The 14,804-nt window shown below is 33.8% G+C and overlaps 2 protein-coding genes across 2 annotated transcripts; one reads left to right on the top strand and one right to left on the bottom strand.

The window, feature by feature from the left end:
* The first annotated feature begins 419 nt into the window (after nt 1-419).
* LOC127857263 (uncharacterized) lies at nt 420-2,443 on the top strand. The gene is made up of 2 exons (XM_052393680.1): nt 420-575; nt 2,271-2,443. Exons 1-2 carry the CDS (start codon nt 428-430, stop codon nt 2,441-2,443), a joined length of 321 nt encoding a protein of 106 aa, XP_052249640.1. The 5' UTR covers nt 420-427.
* An 8,615-nt stretch (nt 2,444-11,058) lies between these two features.
* LOC127859061 (uncharacterized) lies at nt 11,059-14,804 on the bottom strand. The gene is made up of 5 exons (XM_052396466.1): nt 14,630-14,804; nt 14,101-14,230; nt 13,369-13,551; nt 12,820-12,987; nt 11,059-12,119 (listed from the first exon to the last, which is right to left on the bottom strand). Exons 1-5 carry the CDS (start codon nt 14,765-14,767, stop codon nt 11,329-11,331), a joined length of 1,410 nt encoding a protein of 469 aa, XP_052252426.1. The 5' UTR covers nt 14,768-14,804; the 3' UTR covers nt 11,059-11,328.

The following is a 14,804-nucleotide window of genomic DNA, read 5'->3' as shown; positions in this document are numbered from 1 at the left end:
ACGTTAGCAAAGTATGAAAATGTTTCTAGATGTTTTTTCCTTGATTCTTTTATAACGTTATGTTTACGACCTGCTGGATAGATATATATTTGTCTTATATAAATTTGTCTTCAAACGCTTTTTTGTGATGAATATCTTGCCTCGTAAAATTTATTGTATTTATTTTATTTGATGTACACCTGTTTTGAACAAAAACATTAAAGTTTCTCGCTTAGTATTTTAGAAAAAAAACGTTAACATGGCTGACTACACTTTACGTGAGGATCGAAAGATCCTTGTTACAAACAGGCACACGTTCATTACACGATTCTCTAGCATGACATCTAACAAGGCTTTTCTGCATTTGTTTTCAGCTGTCCCACCAAAGTACTTTGCTATATGTTTTACATCAGTGTCTCACATCAATATATTCTCAATTTCATCAAAGATGGAAAACAAATCGGCGCATGTTAAAAAACTGTCAAACCCACTTGCAGTGAGGTCGCCTCTGGCGCTAGCTGTAGATTTCAGCGATGAGAAAATTCCGGCACTTCCTGCTCGCAGGCGTCTGTCGCAGCCGGCCATTATGCCTCTTGGTAAACAATCTGTGATATCCATAACGGTTACCATTTAGAGATATTGACCTACACAACGCTTTTGTGTATTTTGTATGTATTTCGCAATTAAGTTAAACGCCATAATTTCCAGAGTTTTAATGATCTTTTATGCGAATGTCTTATTTATTATTGTTTAAATAAACCTATTAACGTACATTGGTATGGTATTCTATAACAGCATGCGCACGGCATATTGCCATTTTAAGCAACAGAGTCTATTAAAAGCTGTTTCGTCCCTTTTAAGGTAAATCATTCGAGTGATGATGGAAACGCATATCTAACTCTCAAATTATTCATTTCCCTTATATTTGGTGGTTGGGAAAGCTTCTTGCTATATCATAGTATTGCCCCACGTACGCGTTCGTTAATCAACTGTCATAACGTTTGACACGTGGATTAAAAACACTGAACCAAGTTTTGCCGAAACGCATTTAAAGCATATTACGCTACTGTCAATCCGTTTAAACTGATTAAAGATATCCTTTATAAAGATTCATTTAATGAAAAATACGATTTTAATGTTTTGCTGTTAAATGATAATTCTTATCAATAGCTATGGCTAATTGCATATCATTTTGTGTTAAAATTGCTTTGCCAGATACAATATTTTCAAGGCATGCACGGCACAAGATGACTTGCGAATTTATCGCACAATTCGGCCTGCTTCTTTATTTTGAAGGGTCAACTATTTACATAAAGTATTTTATCCAGTATTTTTTTGAAAAAAATAGCAAGTCATTTTATAACGTCGATAAATGCAATACAAATGTGTCGTTTTGTTCTTATGCATAGTATAATATGTTTGTTTATTTGCTTTGCACAGTTTTCCCCGTGACTTATTTTGCGACTGTGGGGGGAAACAATAAGTATCAGTTTCGTTATGAATGGAATAGAACGTATCATTATCACGCGTTAATTACCAAGTTGTATTTATAACGAGTTAAAAAGGAGACCAATATAATAATTTACCGTAAACATAATGTATATACTAAAGGTTTACGCGGTTTCATTTTATAAATGATCTCTGCTTGTTTAGAGATTTCACAGCATATTTATTATTGCTATTTATTTTTCAACTTCTTACTTATTTTTTTTTACTGGCGTCATTACACTTGTCTGCGTCTCAGATTCGCGTGATCACGAAAGTACTAAACAGCTTAAGACTACGTTTGCCCTGAAAAAACAACAACAGTATAATCAGCATGTTTAGGGTTTCTGTGCGTTTGTTTTTCATCATAGATGATTTACCCAGCTTTTGACTTTATCTAACGTTTGTAAGCGTCCAATGAAATATGATTCAAAATATCCCGCCTGTTGGCCTGAAATGGAAAACGTGCAATCTACAAATAGTTACCACGTTTACATTGATAGGTGCTTCGATTGACTTTTTAATTTGTGAAATAAATGGTATGAAAATGGATAGTACAGTGCGTTTTGCAACGATGTCAACTGCTTGTTCAGCATGAAACAATTTTATCTTTCACCAACGCATACCACAATCAACGCCGGATATCTTGTTTGAAGTTATTTCCTGTTTAATATAATACCTTATATTATCACCAATTAGTTGTGTGTCTTTCTTGCTGCTATGGCATGTGAGTTACACGTCGCAAGTATCATGCTATTACATTTATTGCAAATCTTGTCCGTCATAATTGTACAAAAAAAAATCAGCGGCGGAAGCGTATGTCAACACGTCAGTTGGCCAGGTATCAGTTCGTCCCTTTACGTGGAAGAGTGAGGATCTGACCGAAAATGACGCCAATGTTAACGCCTACGAATCCGTTGCAACAGAAGAATGCGTATTGTCGGTGGCCCATGATGACTCAAAGTATGTTGCCAGATGATTTAATAGTGTACGGTTAAACCCCAAATGATCGTTTGTGATCGACTATGTTTAAGATTATCTTTCATATAGCATTATCTTTATTATGAGGAAACATAATTATGGTAACATCAAGAACAGTAATATTTATAAAGATAAAAATAAAAAAAATAAAAAAAATAATGATGATAATGATGATGATGAAAATGATGCAGCTGCTGCAGCTACTGCTGCTGATGATTATGATAATGAAGATGATGATGATGATAATGATGAAGATGATGATGATGATGATGATGATGATGATGATGATGATGATGATGATGATGATGATGATGATGATGATGATGATGATGATGATGATGATGATGATGATGATGCTGATGATGCTGATGATGCTGATGATGCTGATGATGATGATGATGATGATGATGATGATGATGATGATGATGATGATGATGATGATGATGATGATGATGATGATGATGATGATGATGATGATGATGGTGATGATGATGATGATGATAATGATGATGATGATAATGATGATGATGGTGGTGATGATGATGATGATGATGATGTTGTTGTTTTTGTTGTTGGTTATCATTGTGATGATGGTGCTGTTGTTGATGATGATGATAAGGAAGATAAGGAGGAGGATGAGGAGATGGATGATGATGATGATAATGATGATGATAATGATGATGATGATGATGATGATGATGATGATGATGATGATGATGATGATGATGATGATGATGATGATGATGATGATGATAATGATGATGATGATGATGATGATGATGATGATGATGATGATGATGATGATGATGATGATGATGATGATGATGGTGGTGAGGATGATGATGATGATTAAATTTTTTTATGTATTTGCTGTTTTGGGCATTCTTTTGTTGACAATAACGATAGTTTGACAATCCTTATGAAGAACATTTTTAAGCTCTAAGTGAGACTAATAAGGATAATTTTGTTCTTTTTCCAATTTTTAAGATATGTCGCGAATGGAAAAACAAAAAACGGAAGCAGAATACTTTCTAATGATACTGATGGCACACATAAAGATCAAAATATTTAGTCCGCCAACATCGAGAGAATAAAGGACTTGACAATAAATTAAATTGGCGACATTTTACGGCTTATAAAGCTTGAAGAATACGTAGAAATTTTCAAAGAAAATCATGTGGACGGAGCGATCTTGACAAGTCTCGAACGTGATGATTTGGTGAATGAGTTGGGGATGAAGAAACTGCCCGCGACGAGACTTTTTATGTACATGACTGCAAGCCACATCCCAAGGTGATGTCATATATGACCTTCTCGAGAATGCGTTTTACATTGTGCGCACTGCAAATATATTGAGTGTTTTGCTTTGATCTTTTTGGCTACGGGTTATCTAGCTATGGAAATAACATTGTAGCATGAACTATAACACACAAGTAAGTACATGTTTAAGCTAATGGTGTATGTTTTTCCTGTTTTAAATCACGTTTCCATTCGCGAATATTATTTGAACTCAATTCGGTTGCATACATCTGTTGACCACGAACTGAGATTGCGCCTAATCACGTGTTTCGATCTTTACAAACCTTAAAGTCTCTATAACGCTCAAAATCAACGAAAGTTTCGTAGAGTATTTCGAAAAATAAAGTTAATACCTAAACAATCAGTGTTCCTTACAGCAATATCCACAATTCCAACGCCAGATGTGGTATGCTTACATAGATTTTTGTAGATACAAAATGCTCGTTTTTATTTATTTGTGACACAATTAATGCCATGTTAATTTCCCGCGAATATATCTATTCATACGACACACGAGCACTACATGTACAATGGAACCATTCAAAACAATAATAAAAACGAGCATTTTGTATCTACAATCATCTATTTTACCAGACCTCATCTGACGTTGAAAGTTCGGCAATTGCAACAAGGAACACACGTTTTTAATTGTTAAGCTTTATTTTACGAAATATTGTACGAAATTTGAGTAGTAATGTTACTTTAATGGTGAGCATAAATCGTCTTTCGTTTCGTCAATTGGATGCTTTGATTTTTGTAAGATGTAATCCTAGTTATTCGAATCGCAACTTGTTCTTATTTTATACGTATAATCTGCGGGTTTAACTATAGATGCACACACGCATTATTGCATATGTATGCGGACCAAGTAACATATGATCACATGCCATACCCTGTTTCCCATGTAATATAATCATTACGAATATTTTATCTTACACACGTGTAATATACTTATAAAGCGTTTTCATTGGCTTATTTTGACTTATCGCATTTCGTTATTTTGCTGAATTGACGCTGCAACGTCAAATGACGTCACGAAATGTAAGCAACATTCGGGATTTATCATTATGTATTCGTTAATATTTATATAATTTGCTCATTTAAAAGCATGTGATAAAAAAGATCTGACACTCGTTCTCCTTTCACACTATATTTTATTAAGTCGTAAGTAAGCTCGCCAAAGGCTCGCTTTCTAACAAAATTCCCGAACTCGTTTAATAAGCTATGGTATGATATGACAACTCGTACCGGATCCTATATATGTATATGCCTGATGCTTAATTTGTCGAAATGCTGTTATCCGGGCTAAAACTTTGGCATAAAACTAGTGTAATCTATATGAACAAACACGATTTATACGTATGCAATTTTGAAAGGATTTGCATTTGGCCTTGGTGTCTTCAAATCGCTTACGGTGGGGTCTTCCCAAAAATCTAATTCATTTTGGAAGAAGGTCTTACCATTTATTGCTTAAATCAAAACAGTTTGGCGCCGTAAGCTATTAACACGGTTCCATTTCCGGGATAATGAAACGTTTTCTTTAGATTTTGATAGGCTTACTCAATCTAGTCACATGCTTGATAACTTCGAATCCCGGATAAGAAGGTTAAGTTCAAATTTGCTTTTGATTGTACTCTGACGACCGTGAACCATTATTATGCATGTTTATTTAATTTATCGATTGTAGGTCCTGTATTTTGTATATTTCCCTTGATGTTACATATGTTACATATAGCAAACATCATGCAATGATAACACCTAACGGTCAGTGTTTGAGACATGACAAACAATCATGTGACCAAATAATAAACAAAAACCAGTAAAATAACGGCTCATTATATATAGGTTTTCCTTTTTATCCCATTTTCAACGCGACATTGACGGTATAACACCTTATGGAATATACTAGCCTGTATTCAACACTGTGGGATATACCTGTCACGTGCACGAACTACTTTTTACTTTACCACTGAATGATTTTTCATAATTAGATCTAATAAAGTCGAGAAAACTTTAGCTTCAAAATTATACGACCTTCAACCTTTAAATCTAGTCATATGACATAATTTTTCGCCATCCGTATAATGAATCAGCTGATTGATGGCGTCATAAAATGACACTTATTGCGTCATTTCTCCCCCCCCCCCCCCAAAAAAAAAAAATTTGACGATTTATTATAAACGCGACTTATTTCACATGTACATGTACTGTATATCGACATACAGTATTTGAATAATGTCAATTTATCACATTTTCCTTATTTCGTTTAATGTGCATTGTTTATAATCCATGCATATACTTTTGACATTTAAGAATGTACAACAAGTCATACAAATATCGCACAATTCATAAATAATCTGCAATATTTGCTATCCGATTTAATTCACGTTAAGCATAGAGCTGTGTAAAGTTTTAGATGGTAAAAATAGCACCACACTAGAATTCGGAACATCCCATTTTGTACACGGGTATTATCCACTGATTTATCTATTGTTTAATGGAATGTTTTCCATTCTTTGTGTATTTATATATTAAATTATTTTCTTGTACAATAAGGGCATTTACCATAGACAAATAACATTGTGCAAGTTTAAACATAATTATGTTTGTATGCAGAAATCTGGAAATGCATCCGAGTTTACCAACGGCTATTATTTGATAAACTGCTGCGGTTCATTTTAACAGTAGTAATGTACATAGAGTACATGACGTAGCTTGTGAAGACGAAGAAAGTTTATCGAGTTCATAAATTCATTTGAAAATAGTGATAGAATGGCATAAGGGTCTTATTTAACTATGCTAAAATAATTATTAAAGACCCTAGATGCAAAATCGCCAATTATTGAGTTAAATGGATTATTAGATGGATTTTAAAGGATAATTAAAGGTAAGATACTAGTTCGAACGTGTTTTGGTTTTTGTTTGTACTTTTGTCGTTCCCTGTTGTCGGGGAAATGATTTTAACATGGGGGCCATTGATGCATTGGATCAGACACGGCATACCCATAACATTATATAAAAACACGTTCTGAACGTCCTTAAATTCGTCGTCCGAAGTCGGAAAACCTATTGCCCTGCATATTAAGTCAAATAAAGTGTCAGTCGCTGCAATTGTCTGTTTACTCGTAGATAGTGTTCATGTAGAATCTTTGTTGACATCGACATCTTTTTGTCAGGAGCAATCGCCGCCATATTGGATTTTGATCATTTTCTTTCGAAAATAAAATGAATTATAGTATGGTAAAATCATCTTTTCGCGGTAGTTATGTGTTACATGCTGCGTAAAATTGAATCGAGGCATATGGTGATATTTTTACTAGTTTTACAGTTTGTGTGTAAATTTTCTTAAGACTATTTTACGTACCAGAACAAATACATTTATATCACTACGCATGGTTACATTCGTTAGATTTTAAGCGATTTTTAAGAATGAATTAAAATAATTGTTAGGCTAAGGTTATTAGATCTAGTTATGTTAAATGTCACGTTAAAAAAATCCAATGGGATAAATAGAATACTAGGATTAGCGTTGAATACAGAGAAGTTTATGTTGCTCGGCTCGAACACCGAAAGCGCTCGCCAAGGCTCGCGCTCCCGGCGTTCTAAGCCTCGCAACATAAACTTCTCTGTATTCAACGCTAACCTAGTATTCTTTATATGAATGTGTTATAGTTCCAATTTATAAAAAGTGTTTTATATCAGGTCAAAGACTTCTGAGGTATAACATAAATATATATAATCTCTAAGTTATATCAACATTTGTCAAACAAAAGAATTAATAACTGGTTCTAACATGACCGAAAGCTAAACGATGCTCAATTTGAGTTTTGTGATAATCGGAGTATGGCACAATGACTGATATAATAAAGACAGTAAGTGCAAATTTCTTCAATTAATATTTCATGTTATGATACGAAACGAATGTTTGCATTGTTATCCACGATGACATATGGGTAAAATTAGATAATTTATACATATGCAGTACAATGTTAAAACTGCTGTTGTTTTCTGAAAATATGATCTATTTAGAAATGTTTGACATATATATGTGTCACCCAAACAATGCAATAACAATAATATCAAGAATAGTAATCATAATAATGTCGAGTGTTGTGTTAAAAATTATGTTACCTGGGTATTATATGTTATTACGACCTAAGTCTTGCATATACTGTAAAATGGTATGTTCATAGAACGAGAAGTTTGTTAAGTGCTTGAAAGTATAAGAGGTAAAAATCTAAACTCTAGAACTTCATTTTTATAATAAAAATATAACTAACAGGGGAAAGTACAATCGACGCTCTAAACGGTGTCTTTGGACTAACAGGCTATCGCCGTAAACATTAAACATCAATGCTATTGTTCTACGTCTGTACTACGTTATTTACTTTATATAAGTAATCTTAGTGCTATTGCACAATTTAACGGAAACAACAAACATGACAAATATGTGAATCGTTTTGCTTTTGTATCGATTTGTTGTCATCATAATTTCAAAAAGAAACTTACTTTATTGTTGAGTTTACGTCTATAGTGCAGTTTGAATTTATTTTATGAAGATTTGAAAAAAGGGTAAATGTCAATTTTAAAATATGCTAAAAAGTCCCTTTAACGCACAAAATGAGGAGGCTCTAAAACTGTGTGAACGGCTTTAAACGCTGCTTACTAGAGTTCCGTGTGATAAATGAAAGCCATTGATGCAACGCACCGAAGGCTCCCAATGCTTTGCATTGACCGTTTCAAGGCGGTGATCCCAGCTTTATTCTTATTTATGTTTATGTTGTTTTGTATTGTGCTGTATTGTGCTGTTTTGTACTGTTTGGGCAATCGGTCACTTGCCTTAAATAAAGGACCTACTAATGTTTATAATAATAATTCAATACTACTCCAGCAGCTGGAGTTTTACTTCTTTATATTATTTTTAATAGCTTATATTGTGACACAGATAAACGTAAGTGATGATCGTATCTTCAAACAAAATGTTTAATACTAGTAATGTAAGTTGTGTTTGCATTCAAGCATTACTTAAGACATACCCATTAAAATGATATTGAAATTGCCACAATGATCCAACAATAAAACTAATATGAACTGTCTTCCAACCAACTTTAGAACCGTAATATATCAACACAGATTTTTCTTCAGCAAATAATAAAATACATATATTGTATTTAATAAAACAACTGACACTCTGTACTTAGTGAAAGTGTAGAACTGCAAATATTTCTTAAACTGATGGGCTTTAATTTAACCTGTTTGCATTTGAACTGAAATCAAACATAGAATTGTTTGTTAAAACAACATAGTGAATAAAGCAAATAACGGAACTATATAGAAACCAGCACGTAATTTATGCAGATTTCAAAATCAATAAATGAATGATTATATACCAACATTGTTTTAATTATTACTAACAAGTACACAATAGGTAATCAACCAATATCCATACTATACACACAATGCAAATTCAAGTTAAAGTAAGATGTTATATTGTTTCGTTATTTCGATGATTGATACCTGATAAAAAGTCATTTTGTCATAGAATGCTAACAAACAATAGAAACATATCATGCGGTTCAATTTGATAAGAGTTTACAATGTTTGTTTATGACATTTGCAATAGAAGTACCGTACTTTTAAAAACTTCTGTCAAAAAATCAAAAAACTCTACTGGAAAAATAAGAGGTACTCTTATTTTTTTATTTGAGTGTAATTTGTTGTAATGTATCAAGAACATCTAGAACATTTAACCAAAATACAGTTCCGGTAATTTCACTGTTGGTTGCGTCTATTCATTTGACAATATCACGTGAAATACTTTCATTTAAGAGCCTTACACAGTGGGGATTAATTACATGTTTGGTTCATCGTTCAAGGGCGGTAACCTTCTAGTAACGATGTGTATACGTTCGTTATTGACTTGTATGTCTAGTCTAGATTGTCATGCGTCTTACTATTGGGCAATATGCCACTCGTCACACACACATCACGTCGTAGTTGTTTTTAAACTGATGCAACTTGGGTTTGATTCAATTGTTTATATTGTAAGAGATAAAATGCTTTTTAAGAAATATGTATTGAGTCTACTTTTTGAACAGTTTATTTCATACAGATCTATACCGATATTGCGCCGGTTTAAAAATGCATCAATAAAAACTTTTATAATGGATATATTAAAATTCAACGGGAAGTCAAGTTGCCATGTTGGTGTTTTATTATTATTCAATATTATCAAATTAAGTTTAAGATAATGGCGACATTGTATGGCGTTATGTCAAATGAAATCATAGACCATTATTATATGCATCATTACTCGGAGCAACATGATTAATTATTAGCTAAACAGCCTGCTGTCGAGTTATAATGTATGATTACATGTATATTTGGAATGTGTAAAATATCATTGAATGAACAAATGATTGCTCATTAAAAAGCGTCGCGCAAAAAACAACATTATAACACACTACTTCAACGGATGAAAAAGTACAGCGGGATACAAAAAAGAATGTGTCTCTATAAACAAAGAATTCACAAAGGGAACCGTACTTTTTGACAAAAGTAAAATTATAAAATCTCAATACCATGATTCTAAGACTGGGACCATTACAGCCGCTTGTCCTCTTGACGTTAAGGATTGTAAAGTTATCGTACAATTTTGTCAACACAAATGTTTTAAAAAGATTTTATTGTTTACATTTGAGAAGATATAAAACGTTCACAAGACTTAATATTGTATACATGTACAATATATCCCCCAACTGCTAAAACGTTCAAAGAATTGACGATGATGGTTATGTTACTGTTGACAGGTACACATGGAAATTACAATAGAAATCGATTACTCACACTCAATATCAATAAACGATGCAGTTAAAAATTGCTAGATACAACATATAACAATTGAATCTTCACGAAGCTTCAAATTGACATGGGCCTATACATCCATGTGTAACGTTGAGCATTTGTTTATTAAAACAACTAGATACGTGCTATAAGCCGTTGAAAAGTTCACCTAACTAAACTTTACACCTATGCTACACATATATTAATAGACAATGTTCATCTATCTCTAGTGTTTCTATTTGTGATTTACGACGGTTGCATCACTAGCATTATAGAAAAAAAGTTTATCGAGTGGATTACCTTACTAATTAAGTATATACTCAACAATTAAAAATAAAACAACTAAAACAAGTGTGTCCCTTAATTGCAGAGCTGATAACATAATGTGTCATTAAACTAGAAATAAGATTAAACACTATTAATTATCTAACAAGTTTATACGCACATTTCGAACAAACATTTGGTATGAGTGTAATATGATTTTACAAATAACAAAAACTCATCATCACATAAGTTTTAATTTACATGTCAAAGAGTACGAAACATAAAATGCATTTTTCGTCTTTAATGATCGAAACAAGTTACACCACTAATGAGGAAATACTATGATATACGTTAATTTCAAACGTAAACAGAGTATAATTTTACGTAAATAGTGCGTTAAAAACATTGGAAGCACTAGTGCTCTACTGTAGATTTAGTTTTTTCTAAAAGACTCAAACGACTTACAGCCTCTGTTGTTTACCTTGGCAAATGACCTTCTTTGGAGAACTTAAATATTCTCACCGCTTCAAGCCCATTCATACCAAACTCTTTTTCAAAATCTTCTTTGGACAGAGCGGCCATCAGCGCCCCGTCAATCATTTCTTGCCGAAATTTGGGCTCATATTTATCAAGATTCAGCACTTTAAGGTAACCACATACATCGTTTATTGACAGTTTGATTACATCAAGGCTGTCGTTAACCGTTGGTAACGGTTTATCAACCACGTCTGGCTGATTTGGCGATTCCAAAGTGTTTCTTTGCTGATCGTATTCTAATGAGCGTTCCTGCTTAAGTTCAATAGCTTCTTTGAGTTCCGGTTGGAAGGGGCGAATGGACGTGCGGGGAACATCATTCGTGTAGATGGCATCATGTTTGAGGGTAGGACTGAGCATCTGTGAAAGAGGCCTTGGTTGGCGCGCGGGAAGCTTCGGACTGCCTTGAATCTTTGGAATCTGCGGAGTTGCCCTATGGGGCTTGATCGCGACAGGTGGGGGAACCTTTGTGTTTCTGTCGATAAGCGGACTGTAATTCGATTCTTGGAAAGAACGATTTTCTGAACCTGTTGATTTCAACTCGCGTTCCATTCCGATTTCTTCGTACTTGGTGTCTTCACACTGGTTCACGTCGGTCAGCTGGTAGTTTGGGTTATCTACGACATTCCCACGACGATGTTGGAACACCGAGATTATGTTTGAGTATGTCTGCGGTTCAACAAATGAGTAGACGGCGTCAGAATGAACCGCTGATAGGTCGTATTGGGCAATTCCTGAAATAAAAATAAAACACGTGTTTTTCTGTAAATGTTCTTTAATTACCTGACGGATACATATAATATCCTTCTACCATAATATACTAAATTGCCATTTGTACTCATTTGTCAGACTTGTACTCGTCCTATTTTGCATACAAAACAATGCAACAGATGTTTCAATGTTTCTACTTTATGTTACTAAACTTTAATTGTGTTTTATGTATCTAACAAGTTATTGCCATAATGTATGTATTGAACAGCGACATGCTTGATTATTTATATATTAGTTACCATCACAGAAAACGTACCAAATAATGTATATATAGGTCTTTATTTCGTTTTATTTACTCCTATAATAACCTCTTGTATGTTTTGTCATAAGCTGGTGTAATTTCAATTATTATTAAACTATGAGCGTCATGTGTTTTTAAGGGGTTTAATATCATATAAACTGTTTGTTTTAACAGTAAAGTTTAAAAGGCTTAGAAGCATGTTTAAGGTCTAAAATGATTATTTCAAATGTCAGTCTATTTGACATTGTTGGTTATTGTCATTCCATAAAATAGCACGTAAAACGATCAGGATATACTGATGTTTTACCTAATTGTAAACTGATGCCCTGCTAAATTTTGTTTACGCTTGATTTTTCGGAAATCCATGTCGAAAATGTTTAGAAAATACTTTCCCTTAAATATTTACATTAGTTTTCTTATACCTTGATTTCCGTACTCTTTGTCGTATTTCAGATAGGAACTGAAGTGCTCCAATTCCTCAAGATAACCTCGCCATTTCTGAGGAGGCGCGTTCTTAAGGCCAATCACGCGCGCCATGCGAAGTTGAGACAGGTACAGGGGCACGTTCACCACGTCTGGTCCCATGACACCTGGAAGAAATGAACAGAGGGTCTTTAATATGTTTGCTAAAACCATTTTAATGAACAATTTCGACATTTCTTATATATGAAAGAACGTAGTATCGAATCATCTTTGGTAAGGGCTAGAATATTTATATTACAACTTTTTATTCTACCCGTTATCTGAAAAATTCGAGTTATCATGAGATAAAAGAATACATATAGTTCACTATTCTGATTTACTTTGGATTATCATTTGCGCTGAATATATGTAGTGGTACTATATACATATGCAAGACGAATAGTAAATCGCGACCATTTTGTGAGGAAGATTTCTGAACCTTTGAAATGAGAGTTTTACACTTTATATAATACATTTCGTCTAAAAGAATTATAATACCAAAGGCTCACCATCGGCAATGAAGTTTCCAAGCAGGTACATTTCATCAAAAGCTTTTTGAAGCTGCAATTTCGGGATTTGGTTGGTGCTGATGTTCTGACCACCCACGCTGATGGTTCTGTCCTTGGGGAACTCCACGACACATGGTAGGCTATGATGTTCGATGACCTCCTTTATGGTTTTCTCTTTGCTCACTTAAAGTTAAAGTTATATTTGATACGTTTCATTATGTTTGCTGCTGAGATGGAAGGTAATGTTGAAGTAAGTTGGATCTGTTTAGCGCCATGTAAATATTTACATGCACTTTTTCTTTGTTGAAATGATTTTTTCCATAACAAACGAGACTATTGAGTGTCTTAGATAGTATTGTACTATCGTGCACAAGGAAATGCATATTTCAAACATGTGTTAACTTCAATGCCTATTATTAAAAAAACTGTATACAAAACATGAAAGGCTAAAAACATAATTAATCACTTTTTATAAAGTTTGGCTTTTGCAGTTTGTATTTTCAAAGAGTTTGCTATACTAGGTTTGTACTGAATTGTTAATGTTAATCCATACAAATTGTTTTAAGGTGGAAACTGTCTTGCAAAATAAATAAAACAGACCCCTTTGTTATCTAATGAAACTACTCAAAGCATCAAATATTAAAAAATCAATACCCTGTCATATTTTTGGGACATTTTTGGGAAAGGTATGTTAACGGAAACCCGATTTATTTAACGCCCTCCAGAACATACATTTGTGTTTTTTGACGACACAGACTTTTTCAGAGTATGTAAGCGGGATGCTGATCAGTTTAGAGCGATCTCCCATGTCGACCCTGGCGACCACGCGAGGTTGCTTAGATAACGTCTGGATGCGAATAATCTGTAATTCATAAACCAATTAAATGTAAAAGGCTTTTGGAATCCCTTTTTATCATTCCTCCGCCACATTTAAATCCGTTTTTATGCAAAGTGTATTTTTATGAGGTCAATATCTATACACGAGTGTGTGATTTAATTGATTTATCCTATCAAAAGGGTTACTCTTGGCATACTTTCAACCCTATTTAGCCCAAAATGTAAATTTCCCTTTAATATTTACTTGCGGAGACTAAGAAAATAATGTTTGTTCTTTTGATATCTGTGTCTGTGGCATTATTGTTATATTGTACGTTGTACGATTAGTTACTTGTAGTGTTCATTTTTGACTCCATTAAATGGGTTAACCCCAAAAATGTTTGCATTTAATTTAAAGCGGCGCACAACTGATACTAGAACTCACACTTTCTCTATCGAACGTGTCTTCTACGATGTCTCCAAAGAATCCTTGACTTATCATGATCACTTGAGGCAGCTCCTTGCCAAATCGCTCGTAGAACTCGGGCACGCTGTAGTCGTTCTTCTCTACGTCGAAATCCATCGTCTTTATTTGTCGCTTGGGCTCGTTCACACCAGCT

This window comes from Dreissena polymorpha, chromosome 14 (genome assembly GCF_020536995.1).
Source record: "Dreissena polymorpha isolate Duluth1 chromosome 14, UMN_Dpol_1.0, whole genome shotgun sequence".
NCBI classification, from domain to species: Eukaryota; Metazoa; Mollusca; class Bivalvia; order Myida; family Dreissenidae; genus Dreissena; species Dreissena polymorpha.
Note: the sequence above shows the minus strand (reverse complement) of the source record. Positions and strands in the feature narration are given on the sequence as shown.